Genomic DNA, 24601 nt, shown 5'->3' with positions numbered 1-24601 from the left:
TCAGCCATGTCTCGGTGAAGCAGAGGAGATTGCAGTCCCGAATGTCTCTCTGGAACTTTATCCTGGCCCTGAGGTCGTCAAGCTTGTTCTCCAGTGACTGGATGTTGGCGAGCAGGATGCTAGGCAGAGGTGTGCGGTGTGCACGAGCTCTCAGCCTGTTCCTGACGCCGGCTCGCTTCCCTCTAGGCCGCCGCCGCTTCCCTTTGTTCTCCCTCGAGATCTCACTCGGCCAGCTCGGATCCGGAGTTAAAAACTTCGAATTGTGAGTACATTGTATACCAATAGAAACAAGAGTGTCACTGTCATACCTAATGTACCCAATGGTGATGATTTTGCCGATTTAGAAACGCTGAAAACTAACTTAAAAAACAAAGACAAAGAAAAAGTGGTCGGAGCAGTCGTGACGGCAGCCGACCTCACCGGCGCCATCTTAGAATTCCTGTTGTGGACATAAGGGATGCAATCAAACCTAACAATGCAAGACATGAACTTTTATTTTAATGCAGGATCTAAATCCCCTTTTTAGAAAGAATCATTCAGTCAGGTGTGGCGACTTAAAAATTTCATCGGAAACCATCTCAAAGTACAACACAACTAAATAGATTAAAAATTAAATAGTCCACTACAGTCTACTTTGATGATGAAATTGAGCCTTCTTCTTCCATTTCCTGTGGAGGAGCCATATGTGGCGTATTCCATCTCTGCAAATCTTCAGATAGGAGATGGGAGGAAATATTGATGTTGATGAACAGCCATGTGTTTGCTACTCAGCGCTGATGTTTCAAGGATTTGTGCGAGGGATTTGTAAAATGTGACAATCTGTTGCTCTAGATCAGGGGTCCCCAATCCCAGTCCATGAGGGCCGGTGTCCCTGCAGGTTTTAGATGTGTCCTTGATCCATCACAGCTGATTTAAATGGATAAATTACTTTCTCAACATGTCTTGGAGTTCTCCAGAAGCCTGGTAATGAACTAATCATGTGATTCAGGTGTGTTGACATCTAAAACCTGCAAGGATGAGTCGTGATGAGTCAAAAGCCTCCTTATAAAACCTAGTAAGCAAGCTACTCATTTTAATGTAGATTATAGATTTTTTTTAGACTTTAATGCATCTCTCCACTCTAGTCAGACACTTCAGTTTCTGTGTGTTTTTATACTAACATACCAAAGGACATCTGAAAGACATAAGTTGTTCTTCTCTCCAAGAGAATCTCTGTTATGTCTCTGACTGCTAAAGCAGATGCGTGTTAGTTGTTGCTTCTAGTAATGCATCAGCATGTGTTATTTTTTACTGGTAAATGCAAAAAATCCACCCAAATAAACGGCCAGTCTTTGTTCTCCAAACAAGTAAAAAGGCTCGTCACTGCAACAGCTCACCTGCCATGCAGCTTTTGGGTCTTCAAACCAGGATAAACACACAATAACAAAATATAGACCAGTGCAGTAGAAAATGCCAAACTCCCGTTTTGTCAAATGATTTCCATGCAAAAGCCAGAGCAAAGATGTCTCTGCATTTTCCAAGCCAAATAAAGTGAGTAATATAAAGACAAAACTTAGCAAAGCGTGTCACAGCGGGCTTACGGCTGCCTCCTGCAACATGTAGGAGGTGGACAATCTCAACATCCTCCCAAACAAGCACAAAATCACAGTTCAGTTTGATTTTCACACTAAAACGCACTGGAAGTGAGAAAGATATTCAGGTTGCTGACTCCACAAAGTGGATGCAGTGGAAGGCATACAACAGATTCTTACGGCTTCAGATTATTGCCATGTTTAGTCACCAAAGGGTGTAATAGAAATACTCACTGGAACCAATCTGGCAAATGTTCATTATTCTCTAGTATTTGAAAATGTCTGTGGATGAAGTCAGCGAGGAGAAGAAAAAAGGATCAAGAGGTGGATTTGATTCCCAACAGGCTTCGACAGACTCTTACCTGTACTTGATTTGATGGTTTCTTGTCCGACCGTTTGCCCAAGCAGGTCGTACTGGTTCAGCCGAGAGCTTTCCCCTTCCACTACAACAGACTCGGAAGCATTGCGAGTCCAAGCATAAGTCACCTCTGAGATTGTGTAGGCATCTAAAAAGAGGAAGAGGGTAGACTCATTGGAGGTAAACTGATACATTTTTCTAAAATCCAAATGAAAAGCCACCTTTTACAGTGTTTAAATGATACTGCTGAGAGAAACAAAGCCCCTCACTGCTTTATGATGTCACTTGTGAAACACCAACAAGATATCAATACATAGTGACATTTGCCCTTTTCAGTCAGCCACAGAATTTACTGAATATGGGATATGAGAGTGTGTCTGCTGACCTGAGAATGTCTAATGAAACGGGAACATTTTTACTTCAGTACATTCAGTAATTGAAATATTCTGTCAGTCATGCTGCACAGTAACGTGAAATGTGAAATACTGTAGATCACCACATAAAGAAGACAGGACATCAAGGCATTTCAGACATGACCCACTGAGTTAGGATAATTATTGCTTTTAAAGCAACATCTTGAAACAGCTTAAAGCAAAAAATTCCATCCAAATGTGAAGAAGCATTAGCAGAATTAAATACCCAACAAAAATATTTGGATGAGCTTAGCATTGGTTTCCCCATTTTTCCCAGGGACGTTTCCAATTAGTCCTCTATCCGTAGTGTTGTTTGTGCCACTGCCAAAAAACTGAGCCATGCATTCTAGCTTCACTTGTTCCTGAGGCTCCTCTCTCGCCAAAGGACCAGTGAGAAGAAGGAAGGAAAGAAAAAATAAAAAAAGAAACAAAGCAGCATTTTACTTTTGAGTTCCCTCAGGCACTATCATCATCAGAGTTACTCACAGCTGCCAAATTTTAGTGGACAGGAATGAGAGTCCATGGGGAAATCCTCCAGATGCATTGGGCACTCTGCATGCACAGTTAACCTGCATCCAATTCACAGAAAATGGAGGAGACTTTGCAAATGCATGAAAAGTATACAGCAGAGATAGAAAGAAAAATAAACTCACAAGCCTCATGCACTATTCAAGACACTTCCCATCTGTAATGCCTTGAAACAAAAATAATCATCTTAAATGTAATCAGCGGAGCAAAACAAACGAGGTGCTGCAGAGACCAGCAGAGATGGTGACACTGTAGGTTAGCTCTGTGCTAAGAAACCGCATACCTGTGTGCTGTTTAAGACAATATCCAACCACTGCAAAAATACTCAGTGCTTACAAATGTATCAGACCAGCAGCCAATGTAAGGTTCATGCCACAGCTGACGAAATTAACAATACTGGTAATTACAAAAAATCATTTTTTTAATGTATAACGGTTAATCCACCAGGACAGGCTGTTTAAACAAAATAATGTTTTCAGTGCTGAGCTGTAATTCTTATTGTTATCCATGAATCTTCAACTTGGCTATTTTTCAAAAAAGCAGAAAAAATAGTAAAGCACATTTTTAGTTTTTACTGAGATGCCAAATTACACATGTTTGTGTTTCTAAATAGAAAAATTACTTTTACCGTTTGAATGTCACTCCTCAGAGTCCAGTGTGCCGGCACAAATTTAGGTATAAAAACATGAATCTCCTGCAATGAACTCAGTCATTTTTGTTTTTCTGACAAGTGGTCTGAATTTGTTAAGCAATTTATTATAATTAATATTATTACAAAAATGTATGTTTCCATTGACTTTTTTGAAATAGCATTCAAGCACAGCAATGAATGCGAGAAACAGGAGGCATAAAAAATACATTTGAACAAATGGGATTCTGTGTTGCTGCTGTATTCACGCTTGCTTTAGCAAGAAAAGCGTTCCATCCACGTCATTTCTCTTTTTCTTTCTCTCTATTTTAGGAACATTTGTGGACTCTCATGTCTCTTAGGCAAATATGAAGCTGTATCCAGCAGCCTGGCTTTGAGAGTTCCTGGGTTCATGTCTCAAACATGTAGTTATCTGTGTTTTTGTGCGGGGAGAGGAGGCGCTAACATTACCTAACCATTTAACAATGGCTCAGTTGTTGTTAGTTTCACGGTGACTGGAGTCGAGTTTCTATGGTTATGGTGAAAAATATCAACAATCCACATCTAAGTCTATTTCCATCATCATTTTTTTGACTTACTTTTCCAAATCCAACCTGAGCCAGTCTGAACTGACTCTGGAGAAGGATGGATCGACTGGAAGCAGCTCTGGCTGTTGAGCTTGTATGGCAGGGTTAAAGACGTGTATTTAAATGCAGTGCTGGGCAGCAGAGAAATGCCTCGTTTAGTCTTTCAGGTTCCAGTGATGATGTGACATTACGTGTAAACATAAGCTAACACATTGCTAGCAAGAGCTTCATGTTTGCCTTATAGATGTAATCAGTGTTTCTAAGTAACCCTCAGTTAGACAGCAAACGTATATTATCCACGCGATTCTCACTGTTTCTGTCTTTTTGCTTCTGTGCCTTGAGTTACCTCATGGTGTACAGCAGAGTCCCGTCATCTTTGATCCTCAACAGTTTATTAGGCATGGTCATGTTATGTGCCACAGACTTTTTCCCGTTGTGAAAGAAGGTGTCCGGTGTCCAAATCTTACTCGCCATAAGGTTGTTCAGGGGCAAAATATTCATTGGTCCATGGAATTTCAACCTCTCGTCCTTCCAGCTTTGCCGGAAGAAAACATCTATGGTGTACTCCTGAGAAAAGATGAGATACGTTCATGAATTAATCTCACTATATTATTACTTCTCTTATGACTTAGGTTCCCCATGTATTAAAACAAGGCTCATTCCCACTCAAAAAATGCTAAACTGCACACTGATGGGCAGTTCATCACAACTAACTTCACCTGCCAGCTCTGCCTACAGAGCTGGCAGGTGAAGTTAACCTTAACCTATCCCCGTTTCCAAATAGCGAGTCTCCATGAAGGTGAGACCCACACTCGCCCTGTTCCTTCACAGCTTACTCAGTTGCTGTTTTCCTAAGCTGACTCTGAGGCCAACATGACCCCCTTAACCTGCAATACTGTGTTGTCAAAAGACACCACACAGCAAGGATTAAGGGCAGAAATCAGTGCACCGTGAAATGTGTATACGTGTGAATGTTCGTGTCCGTGTGATTCACACACAGCAAGTGAGGGTGAGAAGCAGAAAGAGATACTTTTTTTTCTTTTTACTCGTCATAGTTGCAAAGCCTGTGACATTTAGATGTCGGGACACTGAAACTGTGGATTATACGGTATAGCAGCTCGGACTCTGAGAGGGCCTGCTTTAGTATTTCAGTTCAGGTCTCATTTAGTAAAGTTTAGCAAAAAGTCATTAAAAAAAATGTCTGAACGTGAACAGTGTGGTTGTTGAAAGACGGAGCATAAATGAGGTCAGTAAGCTGTGGTTCTTACGACACATAGGTTTAGGCTAACTGTAAATGTTTTCTTTGAGCTCTCTTCTAAAACATTCTGCATCCTTCTAAATTATTAAAAACACATTCATCCACCTCAACATCAGACTGGGAAGCCTGGTCCTTCACTTTGATGTTTGTGCACACTGGTTTATTTTGGGTAACTCCTACATATACCACTGTGATATCCTAAAGTAAGCACTATGCATTAATCCATGACAAGAATACAATGTTACTCCTTTTTGCTGGGAGCTAAAATGGAGCTGGTTTACAAAATAAGAGCTTTTTTTTGGTTGTTTTCCTTTTTAAAAACCTTTTTTGTTCATAAGATACGAAGATAATTCTTGTACCAAACATGGCTGAAGTTTAAAAACGATGAGGTCATTGTTTGTAATGCCAGCAAGGAAAAAAGCTCAGACTGATCAAAAATACTCAGTTTCATACATTTCCCCCCTGGCTCTCAGTGACATCAGCTGAATTTCCATTTCTGGATGATGTCTCAATGGCACCTAGTATGATTTTTTTCTTCATGTCAATTTTATTTCTACATTTCGACATGATAAAAGCCTTTAATGGTCACAGTAGGCAAGTGAACTAGGTAGTCTTACTTAGTGATCGTGGCTCAATCACACTAGAGCAAAAATAGGACAACTACCTTGCAACTATGAAACATTTGTGGTTGCCTGGTGAATTCTTTTGTTGTCAAAGCCTGATTTCAAGTAGTTGAGGCAACAGACTGGTCACTCAGAGGTTATTTGTGCAACACGTGCCTGTCTGTGACCACTTTTAATTGCAAAGTAATTGCACAGGTCTCCTGGGGAGAGACAACCTGTCTCCAAACAGTTGGAGTCCAACTCTTAGACAGTTATATATATTTATTATTCCACCTGTGATAAATAAAAAACACAATAAAATATAAATATTTTAGAAACTGTTATTTATTAGGAAAATAACAAACTGAATTTTCAGGTTTATCACGTATCAGAAAAACCCAGTAACTAACTATTATGTGACGTCTCTGTGTTTACAATTTTTTCTGCTTTTTGACTATGAAAATGAGAATAATAGGTACACTTCAAATGCTGGGCTGGCAGCCTTATGCTATCTGACTCTATCTGTATTTCATTTTTATAATAAATATAGATTGCTCATTTTGTGACTAAGTCCCCTAAAGTAAATACTGTTCATTTTTTTCTATTTTTCATCTTATTGTTTTTCTTCCTTTCGGTGGACCTTATATAAATCTTATATGTGGCCACCTCAGCAATCGCCTGAATTTCTCTAGAGTATCTGAATAAAGCAGACAGATCAGATGAGAATATTTCATCCTGTTTCTCATTTTTTATGAGGCATATATCTCACAGCAGAGCCTGAGATAAATAATATACTTTAAACTATGTGTTTCCAAACCTGAATATAAGGGATGATTTTAGCAGTGACTTCCTCCTTGGGTTATAAGCGAGGTCATCAGTGACGGCCTCTGCCAGTGAAACTGAAGCAAAGGAAATTTTCCTTTGAGCTGTTTGTCTGTCTGTCCATCTGTTTATGTTCAAGATGTTTTTAAAAGGAGACATCAGAAATCATTTGGCCGACAGATCACCCTCTGAGCCAATTAGCTGATGAGATGTGGGTGGTGATTTGGATCTGGGATTTTTGCCATATGATTTAAAAAATAAATAAATACATTTAAATAAATTTTAGCCTCAAAGATTTATTATTTGGTGTCTTTGTCCCACTCTCTATAAGTGCTGATTTATGTTTGGCCGAGAGGCGTGTTGTTCATATATTTTTCAGAGAACATTGCATTGAACTTAACTGCTGAATCGATGAATTAATCACTTGGAAAAATGAGCCTTTAGCAATTGAAGGGAGGCTGATGATATGATGCGAAGGTGGGTGCGTGTTTCAGAATGATAAACAGGAAAGCCCAGGATAAACAAAGCAGTGACTTGAATAACAAGAAGACTTTCAATAATTTATGAGATGAAAATTGTCAGATGAATAGACATCGTGACACAGTGAGGATTACTTGTCCTACTACAGTACTGTAGTGTTTGCATGTGTTTTTATGAGGGGAAGACATAATGAAGGTGAAAATAAAAGAATTATTGTTTCTTCTTGAAGCACGAGCAGGCTGTGAGAGAAATGACAGTAAGCAGAGTGAATAAACGTCCGTTTGCTGCACTCACCATGTCCGTGTCTGAAACTGGTCCAAAGCTGGTAACATAGATGTTTGTTTTCACCTCAGTTACTCTGTCTGGATCAGAGAAAAACTGTTAACGACATCAAGACACAAAAGAAGCGAGTTTACGCTGAACTTTCTTTCATTTTTAGTACTGTTCAAAAGTTTGCCACATATCCTCGAAGCTTGAGGTGATTTACAGAGTATTAAACAAAAGTTTTGATTTTTTTTCTTCCATTTTCAGGAATAGCTACTCAGTTTATCAGTGTATCTATAATCAGTAATTACCTCTCTATATGCAAGCGCTGGGATACGTGGAGTCATTTCTGGGCTGGAGTCATAATGCCATATGCACAAAGATCTTATACTTTATCGGAGCTTCATCAAGTAAGTGCTTTTTCAGAGCTACATGGATATTGCTGCTGCTGTAATCACATATTAAAAGCAATTACTAAGCTAAACTCGGGGTGGCTTTTAGTCGTTATTATTTCCATTTGTGTGATGTTGTTTCAGGAAGTTATTTGTCATCATTACCATACAGAAAGAACTATATTATGTGCAAGATCACCTCACCTACTGTCAAAGATTTATCTATCAGGACATAAGATCTTAAAATTCAGCAAACTCTAATGAGTATCAATCATGACATATTAAACCTTGCAACTGTTTATTTGTTCATATTAAATGTTAACATTCATGATCAGAAAATATTAAACAAGTGTGGCTTGTTTGGAAGAGCCGCTGGTAGAAAGCCTCCTCTCTCCAAAAACAAACATGGGAGCATGGATCTGAACAAACCACACGACCTCTGGAACAATCTCCTTTGAACAGATTAGACCAAAGTGGAGCTGTTTGTCCATAATGCACAGCACCATACACTGTGTTTATAAGTCGACCATAAGGAAAAATAGTCTACTGTCAAATACGGGGCCAAACTGGGTCATGCAACATGACAATCATCCCAGCACACAGCAAAGCTATAGCAGAATGGCTGAAGAAGGAAATAATCCAGATGCTGCAATGCTTTGAAATGATAAAACCTTAAAGGAGCTGTGGATGGACAAAAGCCTGCAGCCTGCAGAGCTAAAGTGAAGCAGCATTGTAAAGATCCAGGTCCAAATTCCTCCACAATGATGTGAGAGACCCATACGGTCACGTGGAAAATGATTATTTGAATCAGGTGTTCTTAGTTTTTCAGACATTGCTTCTGCATGTTGGCTTAGTTCATGTTAAATAGACAATAACATGGTTTTATTTTTGATTCAGATTGTTTTTGTTATGTCCTGATATGTAAAACCTTTAACTGTAAGAAGGTGTGCCTTCTTTATCACACAACTGTACACGTGACCTTTGAAATGCTCGCTCAACCTCTGTTAGATTACATGTATTGAATCAAAGCAACATGTAAGTTCAAATTTGACCTAAATGTTCACAGCTATGGAAAAGCAAGGCCTCGCATGTTTCCCGTTCCAGTGACAATGTGCAACTGCATCAGCGCTGCTGCATCAGCTCCATTCGCTCTCTCTACACTCCGGCTCTTTGAAATATTTACTGAAGATAAATCTCTTGTGCTTGGTCGATTCAAAAAGCTTCCATGTTTCATACTACGCTCTCTTCTACACAGCGAAAAACATCTTACATACCACCTAAAAAATACTTCACTTTAAGAAAAGTTCTCTCATGCATGGCAAGGTGAGCTGCCATCCACAATCCCTCTGAGACATATCACAGAAATGGTTGATAACAGTGTCAGTAGTTTGCAGTTTGACTGTTGACAGTCACTAAATTACATATTACCAATCAGGGTGTCACCCACATTTCATTCCCTGCAGGTATGTGTTGTCTCCAGTAGTAATACGTGTTTAAAAAGGCCAAATGTTTCTCCCTGGCTTCTAATAAACATGTTTTCTTCCACCTAAATTTGAGCATCGGTGGAAACCAGTCAGCGTTTTGATAACATTCATGCAGCTAAACTACTCTATAAATCACAGGCTTAATATAAAATATTACCACCGTTCACCTGCTTATAAGATAACATAAATCAGAGGCTGCGGCAGGCTGAGGAGTAATAGGTTCAATCTATTTAGCTAGACATGCCACTGGGTGCATTTATTCGTGTAAACCAGGCTATGGAATGTAAATAAGGCAGACTGAGATTCATCTACTTTTTTTACTCTACCACAGAGACCTTCATTTGTTTGATTTATAATTGTAAATACATTTGTGCCTCAGTAAAAATATCCTGTATTACTTTCTCTTGTGACAAAGAATGGTGCATTTTAGCATAAGGGCTTAATGCACTGTAATATACCGAGTCTCTCAATGGCTGTGACACTATATATCCTGTTTAATCCAAGTGTGCTGGCCATGTGTTGTAATGGGTGAATGTTTCATCTCTATACCATTTACTGAGCTTGCTACGTAATATTAAAAGTATTGTACAATCAAGAATTACTAACAGGAGCCACCATGACACAAGATGAACAGAAAGACTGGGAAAATTCATGAGGGATGATTTCGCCACCTGACATTGTGATTTACTTAATCTTTTGACTGTTTAAAGAAGCTATCAGTTATCATGTTTATTAATAATTTCTGTATAGTATCAGGGCTGAGGGCTGGTTTCATTAGCTATTTATATGATGGAAAAATAATGTTGTCATTTTCTTTGTTCCTGGCTGTTTTTCCTTTAATGGAGGTTAGTGTTTGCCATGAATTTCCTTGAAGTCTCATTGCATTTCTTCACTGTTTAGTATTTTGTAGTTATTCTTTGTACTTTGTTGTAAATCCATTCTTTCTTTCTTTTTTACAGAGTCTTGTCGAGTTGTGATATTTACTATTAAAGCTGATGCTTTTGGCACACAGTACTGTGCAGAGTTCTTGTGCCATCCCTTTTTTCTCCATATTTTGGTTCTGAAGAGACTTTTTTTTTATTAGTCTTGAGCCAATGACATTGACACTGGCTGCTATTTCTATTCATTTCCAGTCCAGTCCTTGCAGCTGACTATTGTCAGGTGACAGTTTTTGTTTGTTAAGCCACTTCACATTGACCTATCAGTCACTCATTCATAAAAACCTAAGCGATGAACCTGTGTTGTGTCTGCACATAACAGAAAACTTAGCAAAGAACCAATTTCCCTAAAAATGAATGCTGTTAGCGTTAATCTCGTTAAAATGACGTTAACACCATAACCGAATTGACGCGTCAAATCTCCGTTAGTGAGTTCCTGCGCGGTGTCAACGCGTCAGCGCGGTTAGCTTGTTAACGCGTTAGCGCCATGCAGCCCTCGCACGGGGCGATCTGCGTTAACTTACTAATGGAGATTTGCCGCGTTGGTGTAGTTATGGTGTTAACGTCATTTTAACGAGGTTAACACTGACAGCACTACTAAAAATACAATTTATTTTATGTCTTTAGGCACTACCAACCTGTCACTAACACATTTTTTCCCATTTTTGGCTGAATCTATGTAAAATGCCAAAGAAAACACAGACTGACAATACAATATTTTTTTGTTCCACCAAGGTGATTCCAAACGAGCTGTTAGCTGAAAACGTGGCATGTCCTGGTATGGGGTGCACTGTGTTTATCAAACAATTTGAGGAAACTGGACAAAAGAAGAAGTGGCAGATCTAAAACCCTTTCCACAGCTGATGAACAGTTTCTGAAAGTCATGTCATTAAGAAATCAGGGGAAAAACCCCAGCAAAGACCAGACACAGGACCTGAGAGATGGATCTGTCCCTTCGGCTGATCCATCTGCTGTTTACTGAAGCCGCACTGGAAATCTAATCTTAGAAATGAAAGGTGGCTGTAAAGAAGCCATTCATTCTTAAGAAAAGAAAACAGAAAGAAGAGGCTGGGGTATGTCAAATTACACAAGAAATGAACTGAAAATCAAGCCTAGAGAATTATTCTTGTTGCAAGTCAGCACTGTATTTATAACAGTTATAAAGCCCATACATGTTCTGTGTGGTGCAAAGGATCAAAGACATTTAAAAAGATACCAGAGGACTCAAAAGAGATAACTTTACAACAGCAAACATTGTGGTGCAAGAACTTTGCTGTAGTTTACTGTAATTCCAATTGACCACTAAAATGAAAGATCATGTATATCGGACTTCAAAATAACTGAACAAATAAGGGGCGGAGTTTCAAGATGACTGCTGAGAAGCAAGACTTCTAGATGGACTTTGATGGAGCTTACAACAGAAAGGAGACAGCCTTTGTTCTCTTTTCAAGATTTCGGGAGGCTACAGCTTTACCATTAATGATCAGGATTTGTTTTTTGAGGGTTTTATTATTATTCATTGTAATTGTGTTTTTGTATTGAGCGTACTTTGCAGAGGGTGCTTGAAAATGAGAAAAAACACCCTCTTGTCTTGTTGGTTTCATGGAGCTGGCTCTTCATTTTAAGAACATTTTATATGCAAATGCAGGCCCAATGTCATTTATCATGTCTGATTCAGAAAACTATTTAATCAAGTAAAGTAAAGGATTTTTGCTATACGACTACACACACTCATTCTCACATACACACAAAAAGAAATCACAAACCAGTATCAAAAGCCCCTCAAGAATAAACAAACACAGGTCTGTAAAAACCAAATCCATCACCAAATGGTAGCTGCACTCCATTTGCATTGTACCAGTGGGACAACTTCAAAAGCAAAACTAGCTTTTTTATTTATTCATTTTAGTAGCAAACCTAGAAAAGCACTGCCTTCAGGGGAAATACGTGCTTACTATTTAAAAATATCAAGAGTGCATTTAATGCCCGAGGACATTAGAATATTTTATTTAAGGGCGCAAGGACAATACCTAAAGTTCATTTATTCAGCAGCAGTCACAAACACGTGCTTTTCATATAATCTGAATCATTTGGTACAGATGGGCCTGCTGAACCATGTTTAATCAGTAAGACACAACCTGCCTGTGTTAGAGACTCTGTGCATTCCACTGTGAGACCATCCAAATGTCAACTTAACTCTTGCCAGTTTCAATGGAGATGAAGAGAAGCAGCAAAATGACAGACTGTTAGAGGGAACAGATTTGACTTGAATGAACAAAGCACTACATTTTTTTAGGAGCAGCTCATAAATTAGCATTGTGTAAAAACTCATCCAGATTACTCCGTCACACAGGTGAGGAAGGAAGGTCAGTTAACCCTCTTCACACGTCGACGCCTGTTGCAGCTGCAGTGAATAATACTGGTGAACTATTTGGTCTGTGCAGTTATAATTTTTTTTTTTGACATTTTAGCACAAAGCAGTAGAAACCATGGCATTGGCATCATTTAAAAATGAGAGTCCAATTAGAAGACGCAAGACGTGATTATATTAATTTTTATAGCTTGATATTTTTTATTTAATTCAGATTGGATCAGTTTCAGTTTGTTTCCAGAAGGGGTTTACTCGTCTTTGTTGTTTGGAAATGTTTGGTTTCAGTTGAGTTTTTATTAGTTTTAGTCTTTCTTTACTGTGTAGCAGTATTCTTCAGAATAGGTATGACAAACTCAAAACATCTCAGGTCATAACGTCAAATTTTAAAGAAGGAATAAAACCTAGAACATTTCCTGTATATTAATTTCATTTTAGTAAGTTTGTGAATTCACAATATCCAATTCCCAATTCAAGTTGACGCGATGCCACTGATATGAATGAACTTGTTAAACTTGTTACAGTCCAATAACTCCAGCTACTTATCTTGAAAAAATGGTAAATGGCCTGTATTTGTATAGCGCTTTACTAGTCCCTAAGGACCCCAAAGCGCTTTACACATCCAGTCATCCACCCATTCACACACACATTCACACACTGGTGCTGGCAAGCTACATTGTAGCCACAGCCACCCCGGGGCGCACTGACAGAGGCGAGGCTGCCGGACACTGGCGCCACCGGGCCCTCTGACCACCACCACTATCTTATTCGTATTTAATCTTGATTGCTCTTCCATCAGTTGCATTTGTGTCAACAGCTTTCTTTATCCATCACCATATCATAACAGCACAACAGTCACAAACTGAACAACAACACACCTGCCGCTAATTACGTGTCTACCTTACATACATTCACACAAACACACCTTACCGAAAAACACAAAAGTTGACCCCTAGCGGCACGCATAAGATAACAACCAAAACTTGGCTCCTGCACCTATACCTCACCCTTATCCAAAAATATTTTACATTACCAGAAAATCCCAGGTACTTACATCTTTTGCAAATAAGGATAAAAGGATAACACCTGATAACAGGGCATTAACTTTTTTTGCCCTTTTAGCTGCTTTGATTGCTCATACCAAGGCCGCTTCGCCTGTGGATGGCTCTGAGCTCTGGATAACTTTAGCTTTAGCTACTTTTAGCTTGTTTAAAGTTTCCATGATTAGGTTTATCGTTGCAAACATTTTCTTGATGATCCTTTGAGATTTAATAGTGAAAGAGCTTCCAATTTACAACATGTTGATGTTACACACACATGAAATGGACTGGTTTATAATCAAACATGTGTGGGGCTAAGCGGTTAATCACCAGTCAGGATTGACAGCGCTGGAATTCTGGTCATCTCCAGTAAAAAAAACTGGTCCCAAACATCAAAAGGACTTTTTGTTGTTGCCTATGGTTACTTCCCAGTAAATGAGAAATGTTCGATTTTAGACAATAAAAACCTTTTGACATGTAACTGTCTCTGATAGGTATAGCGCTGAGCATGAAGTCATGGATAGGTGACAAATTTCTGGAGGGGGTGAAAAGCAAATTAGTGGCAGAAGTGTGAATACGAACAGAAGTGAGCTTCCTCACAGTCACACTAATGATGATGAGGAGCAACTGTGTGTTCTCTGTTCACTTTCTGCAGCCTGGCTCAACTTCAGTGAAAGTGTCTGGAAAAAAATGCTGCATTTTCAAAAGAGCACTTGAAACAGATGACAAGTATGAAAAATAAATGTCAGATTAAAACAATTTAGTCCACAGTCTAGTTACATTATCTATATCAGAGAAAATACACAGTTATGCACGTGAAAGCCTGCTTTAAGTAAATTTGTTCTAAGTAAATTCTGGAGACATTCGCAGCCTAAACCCACACAGCTATTCACTCATGGTTAAAGAAATTGTAGCTGCTTTTTTCTTCTCCCCTGAAACCCCACAAAGGGAAACGTGGGTTCATCTTCCCAATCTTTATCATATAATCATTGCTACAAACTGTAAAATACCATACCTATACCTCCCTGGTTTATCAGGCTGTAGTTATTCATTGATTTGCATTGTGTCCGTGTTATGTCCACAGTTGTAACTATTCTAAGCATCTTTAATGATGGAGGATAGTGAAACATTTAAACTGCTACAGGGAGAAAATAGATTTTATACTATACTCTGCATGTGTAATTAGCCTCTACATAAATGACTGAATGTTTGATGACACTGGCATTCAAGCTGCTTTTCCCTTTTTCTCTCTTTCTTTGTGAATGCTTATGCTTAGACCATGAGAACTGTCAAAAACACTCACCCTTTGACCCTGAGTTTACTGTATGTATGAGTGAGCATGCTCGTGCAGCTGTGAGGAGGCTCTTTTTCAGTTGTTATAAATATGTCATAAGCCAAAGTCCAGTGAAGCGTTAACACGATGTGTTCCCCCAACGCACACACACAGATGAGACATACAGATCTAATGTTTCTGCCGTGTGGAAAACATCGGATGTCGTTTCTGTAGCTGTTTGTTTCCTCCGTACATTAATGGGTACAGTGTGCTACTACACTGTGAGCGTTACGAGGCTGTGCTCCTGTAGAGGAACACACTTCAAAAGTTTCTGATTTATGCTCTAATGTTTTATTTAAGTGTTTTACGTCAGATCGCTGAGTCTGTGTGTTACACAGACACTTATTCACTGCTAGCTGTTGGTCCAAAAGCATCAGGTTTTTACTGGCGCGATCCTATCAGTCTGTTTTGGTGTATCAAGCGTTTGTGAAATATCAAAAACACAAAGATACATTCTATATTTCTGCATTTTCTAGATACCTGAGCTTTCTTCATACATTGGGGCTTTTTCTGCACAGTAAATAAGCTGGCAGGACTGTTACTGTAGGGCCATTTGAATAGGCTGAGTGCTGCCAAGTTAAAGGAGGTCTGTTCCACATATGGTAGCTCCTGGGCTGGGCTGATGGCCCCAGGAATTTGAATTTCAAATGGCACCAAATCCTGAGGGAGGAGCTCAGCTTTGGGCTGAGGGGCCAGCTGGAAATGCCCAAACATGAAGGATAACGGGAGATGTGAGAATGACGAGTGGAGCGCTGCTGCGTGCGTGAGGCGATGTGGTTCTTCAAACAACAAAATCCAAACGCTGCCTTCTGCAGAAAGTGTGAAGCAAAAAATACCAAAAGCCTGTTATGCTTTTAAAAATTTAAATTTATCAAACATTTAAGGGAGCTCTCAGGAAGCTCTTTTTAATGGCCCCAGCATCAGAGCATACACCAAAAGTGTTTATATTCTGATCTAAATATTTTATTTTTAACACTTTTTAATTTACTCATCTGAGGACATCAACCATTTATACATGTAACCATACCATGTAATTCCAAGCCACCTTCCTACTGTGCAGTGCAGCTACAAAACACTAAGACAGCACAAACCAGCTACACAGTGTCATTATCCACACATACAGTGTCTTTCCTTATGTTTTACACAAATATTCTCACTTTGGTTTTTCCCTAAAAAGTCAAGCAAGAGTAAAACTCTCTGCAGGGTTAAATGTGGCCACTTTGGCTGCTGTTACTTTCCAGGAAGTGGAGGGAAGCATTATATAATCTAAATGTTTTGTGCACAGAGTGTGTTTGTCAGTTTATTCTCGAGGGGATTGCTGCCAAAGGTTATCAGTACTAGAAAAGCTGATGTTAAATGAAGTGTTCTCACTTCAAATGAGCCGTCAGCCGTTAACAAAAAAGACACACGTGCTGTTTCGTAACAGCGTTTGTTCATTTAGATTCTATAAACTGTATGTCTGCACTTCTTCTGCTTACCCCCAAGACCAGGCCGTAGACGGTTGTCATACCCATCCAGCAGGCTGTCCAGGATGCGTGTGAACAGAGTGATGTTGTTTTTAAAGGAATCAGATGTGGCATCTGCATTCACCGATCTAGTAAGCAGAGACATGAAAACAACAAGGGGACACTTCAGCAGTACTCTGATTACATTTTAGATTCAGTTCTTCTCAGCAGCTTGATTTATGAAAAGCACAGGAGTGCTTATTGTAGCTGGCAGAGACTGCATACCAACACAGATATACACGTAACCATGTTTCTCATGCACATGGATGACCCAGTTCCAGCCATCTGATCTGGGAGTCAAAACACAACTGACTATGCAAATCACAGCAGAGATTCATGGTAAATAAATTCAGTTAATGTCCCACATTAAAGCTCTACTTAATCACCACTGTCAACAGCTCTGGTATAACAGCCTCAGGTTATGGGCATATTTTACTTTAAGCAGTCGCTGGGAAAGTATAAACAATATTAATCATTTTTTCCCCCATCTTTAGCTCTTTTTCCTGTTTGAACCACAATCCTTTAATTAGCTTCACTGAAAGCATTAGATTAATGTAGCCTTCATATTTATGTTACAGGCCAAAATAGCATATAAATATTTGATTTGTTATTCTCAAGTATGTTCTAGGTTGTGTATTAAAGCCATAAGAAACACAATCATATGAGTATACCAAAATGCTGATTTTCTTTTTTGCTTTGTTGGGCGGGGAGTCATAAAAATTATAAAAAATTTAAATTAGCCTGTAGAGGAAACCTACACCAACTAACTGACCCATTAGTTTAAAAAAATTATTAAAGTGAGCAATAAACATAGATGATTGTACTCGTGCTAACATTATCTTGCTAGCAGTCTGATTAGCTTGCTAGTTTAGCTTAACTAAGTAAAAGTATCAAATTTAGCCATAAACACAGATGATTGTAGACGTGCTAACATTATCCTGCTAGCAGTTTGATTAGCTAGCTATTTTAGCTTAAACAAAGTATCAAATTTAGCCATAAACACAGATGATTGTAGATGTTGTGCTAACAACATCCTGCTAGCGTACCTATAGATACACAATCACTACTGGGCCTTACAGTGCAGTGTTTGATATTTGATACATGTTTATATTGATGTATATCGATATATATTTGATATGTAACCTGAGGACAACGGCTAACAGTACATTTCTACAATGCAGCAGCATCTCCCACTTAATGAAATGAGGTAGATAATAAAACAGCAGCAAAATGGCTACCATTACTGGTAGCAATAGTTACACTGAGAAAAATAAATGTTAAAAAAACAAACAAACAGCCGACTCAGCTAATTCAAGAACAGCAGTTTAGTATGTTTACATTTTCTTTGCTTGTTGGTGACAGCAGACATGCTTAGCATTGAATATAGTGGGAGATGTTTGTCTTTAAGGCTTTCATCAACATAAACCTGTTTTACGAGAGATGATATACAAGGCTGCCAAGTCTGCGTGCAAAAAAAGCAGTTCAATGGCAAATCAGAACAATCCTAATAAAATTTGCTAAATAATATCACAAATGCAGGTAGATTAATTTGCTGCAAGAGTCCAGTTAAATGCAATGAATGCAACAAAGCTCTACTTATATATGTTTATGGATTATTGTGTATGGCTTTATTTGTTGCTCTCTTTCTAGAAACCAATATATTCTAAATCTGAATACTGAAAAGCACCTTTAATGTCATTAGTATTGTACACTATGTGGGGTTAGCAGTGTTGGGTAAGTTACTTTAAATTAGTAACTTAGTTACATTACTAGTTACTTCTATCAAAAGTAACTCAGTTACTTCAAGTTACTCGTTACTTTCAGAGTAACTAGTTACTAGGGAAAGTAACTTTGGTTTAACTCAGAATTCTCTTGTTAATGTGTTGCTTCCGTAACTGGATACCCAGCAAGAGTGCCAGTCTTCTAGCTTGCTTACTTGCCACAAGTGCACTGTGCCACCTACCAATACAGGGAGTGCAGAATTATTAGGCAATTTTTGAGGAATAATTTTATTATTGAACAACAACCATGTTCTCAATGAACCCAAAAAACTCATTAATATCAAAGCTGAATGTTTTTGGAAGTAGTTTTTAGTTTGTTTTTAGTTTTAGCTATTTTAGGGGGATATCTGTGTGTGCAGGTGACTATTACTGTGCAGAATTATTAGGCAACTTAACAAAAATCAAATATATACCTATTTCAATTATTTATTTTTACCAGTGACACCAATATAACATCTCCACATTCACAAATATACATTTCTGACATTCAAAAACAAAACAAAAACAAATCAGCGACCAATATAGCCACCTTTCTTTGCAAGGACACTCAAAAGCCTGCCATCCATGGATTCTGTCAGTGTTTTGATCTGTTCACCATCAACATTGCGTGCAGCAGCAACCACAGCCTCCCAGACACTGTTCAGAGAGGTGTACTGTTTTCCCTCCTTGTAAATCTCACATTTGATGATGGACCACAGGTTCTCAATGGGGTTCAGATCAGGTGAACAAGGTGGCCATGTCATTAGTTTTTCTTCTTTTATACCCTTTCTTGCCAGCCACGCTGTGGAGTACTTGGACGCGTGTGATGGAGCATTGTCCTGCATGAAAATCATGTTTTTCTTGAAGGATGCAGACTTCTTCCTGTACCACTGCTTGAAGAAGGTGTCTTCCAGAAACTGGCAGTAGGACTGGGAGTTGAGCTTGACTCCATCCTCAACCCGAAAAGGCCCCACAAGCTCATCTTTGATGATACCAGCCCAAACCAGTACTCTACCTCCACCTTGCTGGCGTCTGAGTCGGACTGGAGCTCTCTGCCCTTTACCAATCCAGCCACGGGCCCATCCATCTGGCCCATCAAGACTCACTCTCATTTCATCAGTCCATAAAACCTTAGAAAAATCTGTCTTGAGATATTTCTTGGCCCAGTCTTGACGTTTCAGCTTGTGTGTCTTGTTCAGTGGTGGTCGTCTTTCAGCCTTTCTTACCTTGGCCATGTCTCTGAGTATTGCACACCTTGTGCTTTTGGGCACTCCAGTGATGTTGCAGCTCTGAAATATGGCCAAACTGGTGGCAAGTGACATCTTGGCAGCTGCACGCTTGACTTTTCTCAGTTCATGGGCAGTTATTTTGCGCCTTGGTTTTTCCACACGCTTCTTGCAACCCTGTTGACTATTTTGAATGAAACGCTTGATTGTTCGATGATCACGCTTCAGAAGCTTTGCAATTTTGAGACTGCTGCATCCCTCTGCAAGATATCTCACTATTTTTGACTTTTCTGAGCCTGTCAAGTCCTTCTTTTGACCCATTTAGCCAAAGGAAAGGACGTTGCCTAATAATTATGCACACCTGATATAGGGTGTTGATGTCATTAGACCACACCCCTTCTCATTACAGAGATGCACATCACCTAATATGCTTAATTGGTAGTAGGCTTTCGAGCCTATACAGCTTGGAGTAAGACAACATGCATGAAGAGGATGATGTGGACAAAATACTCATTTGCCTAATAATTCTGCACTCCCTGTAGAAAGGAAAAAATAATGTGCACACTTCCACGAGAGAAATCCCACGCCTGATTCTATCCTAGCCATTCTATCCTCGCTTTTTACATCCAACACAAAAACTGCAGTCGTGGTGCTTTCGATTGTACTCAGAACTCGGAAATTCTGCCTTCTGAATAGGAAGATGTAGGTAACAACAGACTGCAGATGAGCTGCATACAGAGCTGGACTGGGACAAAAAAATCGTCCCGGGCATTTTGACTAGAGACCGGCCCACAATTATAGGAAAAACCATAAAGCCTTTGAATGAAAATAAACACTGTTGTGACAGTGATGTACACTGATCTGATGGTATATATGTATCAATCTATCAATTGTTTGTTGTAAGACTCAGATAATTATTTTTTTAAAAGTGAGACATTTTAAATGAGAATAAGAAAGTATTTCCTTGTGCCCCCCTTTCCCTTTTAATGCCCTACATGGACCCCTGGCAACACTTTGCTAGACCCGCCCCTGCACAGTTACCAGCTGTCAGCTACTTAGAAAAGGATCCTGGTGTTATTTGTCTCTCAGAAACAGTTCATAACTTCCCTTCAACTCATTCATGTCACCTTAAAGGTAAACCTGTTTCTCCATCACAGCTCTGGTGATTCAGTAAGGACATCTCCTGGTTTCATCTTCATGTTTCCCTCTCACCACATAACCAAACCGATATCATGACCAGCAGATTTACAGCTGTGGCTCCAGCAAACATCAGCTGATACTAGAAATTAATATTAAATAAATTCTAACAACAGCTGATCAAGCTTAAACGTGCTGCTGTTGTTTAGCGCGACATCCGCTGGTTTCCTCTTTCTGGCGCAAAGTGGGCGATAAATAAACAAGAGAGAAAAGCCGATCAGCTGATCATCGATCAGTTTTACGATTGAAGCAGAAACAGGAGAGAAGAAGAGGCAGCTGTGCAGCAAACACACAGTAACTCCAGCTTTGTGTCTTTTTCATTGTGGCTGAAGTCCGGGACAAACTGTTCCTTTTCACCTCAATATGAAACGCGTAATATTTTCTCTGAATACGAGACGATTCTGTTTTTTACAGGACGGTTGGCAACTCTAATAATTAACCTTATGAACAAAATAAAGTTCAACATCAGTAACATAGCACCACCCAGCTGTATAGAAACTCCGTCATGCTAGCTAGCACGCAGTACGAAAAAGTCAGCACAACGAAAATAAACTCCAACTAAACTTGGTTCATATCTGACCCAGAATGACTGCAGGTCATAACTTCTTACCTGCAGTTCAGTTCACCTGACACTCTCGGACCAGCGGCCGCTTCGGGTCTCTCCTCTTGCCTCCCTTTCTCTCATCCACCTGCTGGCTTCCACCACTTGCTAATGTTATTGAATCTGTGGAAGCTCTGCGATAGCCACCACACGAAGTAACGAATAACGAGCCTATCTAAATCCCAGTAACGAGTAACGCGTTCCTGGTTTTGGCATAATAACTAGTTACCGTGCTCGTTACCACAATAATAACGTAGTTACTGTAACGCGTTACTTAATAACGCGTTAGTCCCAACACTGGTTATAACACCATGTTACAGTTAAGCCTGCTGTGAGTAGTTTTTCTCTATAGTAATGCTATCATTACTAAAGCAATGCCATCCTTATAGTCTCCCTAGAGTGCAAAACAGCGAGACAAGCAGGGGCATGTCTGAGAGGAAGAGCAAAGTGTCAGCCTCACATGAGTGAAGATGAATTTATCACATAAAAAGATCTTCTTCAACAAGCTTCAACAAACATGTTTCACCACTTGAGGCAAAAACACACCAATAAGTAGAAGCAGGCTAGGAAGGAGGGGATTCGAGCAGCTGGCGATGTGCAAAAGTAAAAATATTGACTCCATCGAGATTCACTGGAGCGCACACCTGTTGCACTCCAGAGGACAGGAGTTTTTCGGTTTTATTATAAGACAACATTGTGCAGCTCCTGACAACTTCCAAGATTACATTTCTTTAGTTATTCTTAAACTAAAATGTCATGTTATGCTGTTGTTTAAAATCTCCAGGGAAAACACTTCCTAGGCTAGTTTTCTCCTTATACTTGACCTGAGATTACAGCCAGTGATGTAATGTTGTATCACTACTATAGCACTATAATGCTGCAGCTGTTGCTAGCGACACCTGGTTTTGATAGATTTCTGACAGATCTAAAACATTTAAAAGTTTAATATATATGCTTGCTTATGTCATTTTTTGCAGATTGGGTCTACACAACTTTAGCACATTTTTTCCTTTGTCAGCACATCAAACTGACAATGACAGTGCTGAAAATAAACATCAACAACAGCCTCAGATTAATATGCTCCGCAGATTTTTTTTCTTGTAGTAAGAAAAGTCCAGATGTTACTAATCATATTAAAAATGAGTCAGTTTTAATCTTTCCAATGAGAAACCATGGTGTGACAATCAAATCACAGCACATAAATAAAATCAGGACCTTGCAACTAGAAATGAAAGTAAAATGACACAGATTAAATCGCTCAAACATCCATATTGACCTCACTGAGTGCTAAAGATGTTTACATTTACTTGTGTCACATTGGTTTTGGCTGGTTAAAATCCAAATTTTAAAAAAGAGATGAAACGATTTTAAAGAGTGTTTCACAATGAGAGATTTCCAAGTTCGCTTGGCACAAAACAACACAATAACAATAATTAGCTAAAATGTAACAACTGATGTATCCAAACAATTTGTTGTTCACCCTGTTAGTCCTACTATCTGCAGTCTGGACGTGGAAAAATGTCTTGAAAACATAAAGGCGCTGATGAGATAGATGACGAAGTCCAGTTTTCAGTATCAGTGCATCAGTGGCATCCTGAAGCCTGGAGGGGAAATCCGTGGCCTTATTTGAATCGCCCCTCCTGCTCCTGACGCTGGCTGCCTCTTTGTAAGCGCCTGACTGACCTGATCTGTCACTCGGGCAAATATCATAAACACACCTTCACACCTGAGCGCCTAATGTGAGGCGTCCTCACACAGCAGCAGGGCGCAGAGCATACAGGAGAGATTTAAAGCCATCTATTTATTTATGCATTTCAAAACATTGATGTCTATGGGAATTTGTAAATGGAAATTAATAACCACACAAACTGTGCATTGTTTAGCCCAGTCATAAGAAATAACAGAGGATTACTCAAATACAATCGAAATGATGAGCCTTTTACTTATACACCCCCCCCCCCCCCCCCCCCACCACCACCACCACCACCACCACCACCACCAACAAACAAACAAAAACCCATGAGATAAGCAGAGCTGGCCCCCTGAGACAAAGTGTGTGATTCTTGGCATGTCTTCACTTCAAGGGGTCTCTCATTCAAAACACTCACCTGGTTTTCCAGAGGGCTGTGAGAGCCAGCAGGCAGACGAGGAGTAAAGGAGCGCTCTCTCTGCTCCACATGGCTGCTTCCACACCTACACACAGGACAGCCGCTGCAATGAATGGAGCCTCGCATTAACAGGCTTGACATGCCAGTGGATTTACAGCCTGTATGTGTTCCATACAGTCAGATTTTATGACACTGATTTCCGGGGATTCCCTTCAGAGCGCCGTAAATCAATTAAAAATAAATAAATAATAAACACAGGGAGGGTGGATGGGCAACTGACAGTAATTAGTATTCACTGACGCGTCTCACTCCTTCACTCACTGAACATTACTGTTACCAAAAATATGAAGCACCGATTTGAGCCATTTTGATAATACAATCGATTTTTAAAAAAAAAAAAGCGGAAATAATCACTAAAATGTGATTAGATGAAACGTGGAAGAAGGTTAGAGGGATGCATCTTCTCTCCCACGCGTTCTTCTCCGAGCCTGAATGACAGTATGAAAATAAGCGTTTGTTTTGTGCGTGAGGGCGAATGCAAGGGAACTCACCTCAAGTGCAAAAAGTACCCGCTGCAGCTGAATTCGTCGAAGATGCTCAAGAAAGTTAAAGACAATTCACCGCTCTCTTCCGTCTGAAAGAGACCCAGTGAGAGCGAGTCTGTCATGAGAGCCAAGCTGCAAGCGCCGATAAATCATAGTCCCAGCCAGCAGCAGGAATGCGCCCGAAATACTTTCAGTGTCTCAGGATTTAATACCAAAAAATATAATGGCTAAATAGAAAATAATGTCAGTGAGAGGAAAGGTCTCTAATAAACAAATAAATAAATTAATTAATTAATGAAATGAAGTGAAATGTAAACCAGCAGCAGTCAGAGCTGATCCGGGCTTCAAATCTCCTTGTTCAGCATCCTCCTCAGCTGTTAGAGCCTCGATGTGAATCGTGATAAGCAAGAAGCACATCTCAGTCTCCCTCATCTCTACAGAAAACTACAAAGGCTGCGAAGGAGACACGCTGGGTCCTAAAGGCGGTTTTGTATGCACTGAGCCTCCTTCCTGCAGCCTAGACCTTGGAATGTGAGGATGTTGTCTCCACTCACAGTCAAATACACGGCGGTGATTACGAGTGCAGCTTCGTG

The 24601-nt window shown here is 39.6% G+C and overlaps 1 protein-coding gene across 1 annotated transcript; it reads right to left on the bottom strand.

Annotated features, from left to right (window-relative positions):
• Positions 1-629: 629 nt before the first annotated feature.
• LOC146677240 (gamma-aminobutyric acid receptor subunit alpha-2-like) lies at positions 630-24382 on the bottom strand. Its single transcript, XM_085379485.1, has 8 exons — positions 24015-24382; positions 23464-23566; positions 16545-16660; positions 7542-7609; positions 4432-4652; positions 2829-2911; positions 1934-2077; positions 630-709 (listed from the first exon to the last, which is right to left on the bottom strand). The coding sequence occupies exons 2-8, from the start codon at positions 23532-23534 to the stop codon at positions 630-632; spliced, it is 783 nt and encodes a 260-aa protein (XP_085235611.1). The 5' UTR covers positions 23535-23566; positions 24015-24382.
• Between the last annotated feature and the right edge of the window lie 219 nt (positions 24383-24601).

This window comes from Rhamphochromis longiceps, linkage group LG2 (assembly GCF_057381845.1).
Source record: "Rhamphochromis longiceps isolate RC_006_pf linkage group LG2, R_longiceps_female_GT1.1, whole genome shotgun sequence".
Classification (NCBI taxonomy): domain Eukaryota; kingdom Metazoa; phylum Chordata; class Actinopteri; order Cichliformes; family Cichlidae; genus Rhamphochromis; species Rhamphochromis longiceps.
Note: the sequence above shows the minus strand (reverse complement) of the source record. Positions and strands in the feature narration are given on the sequence as shown.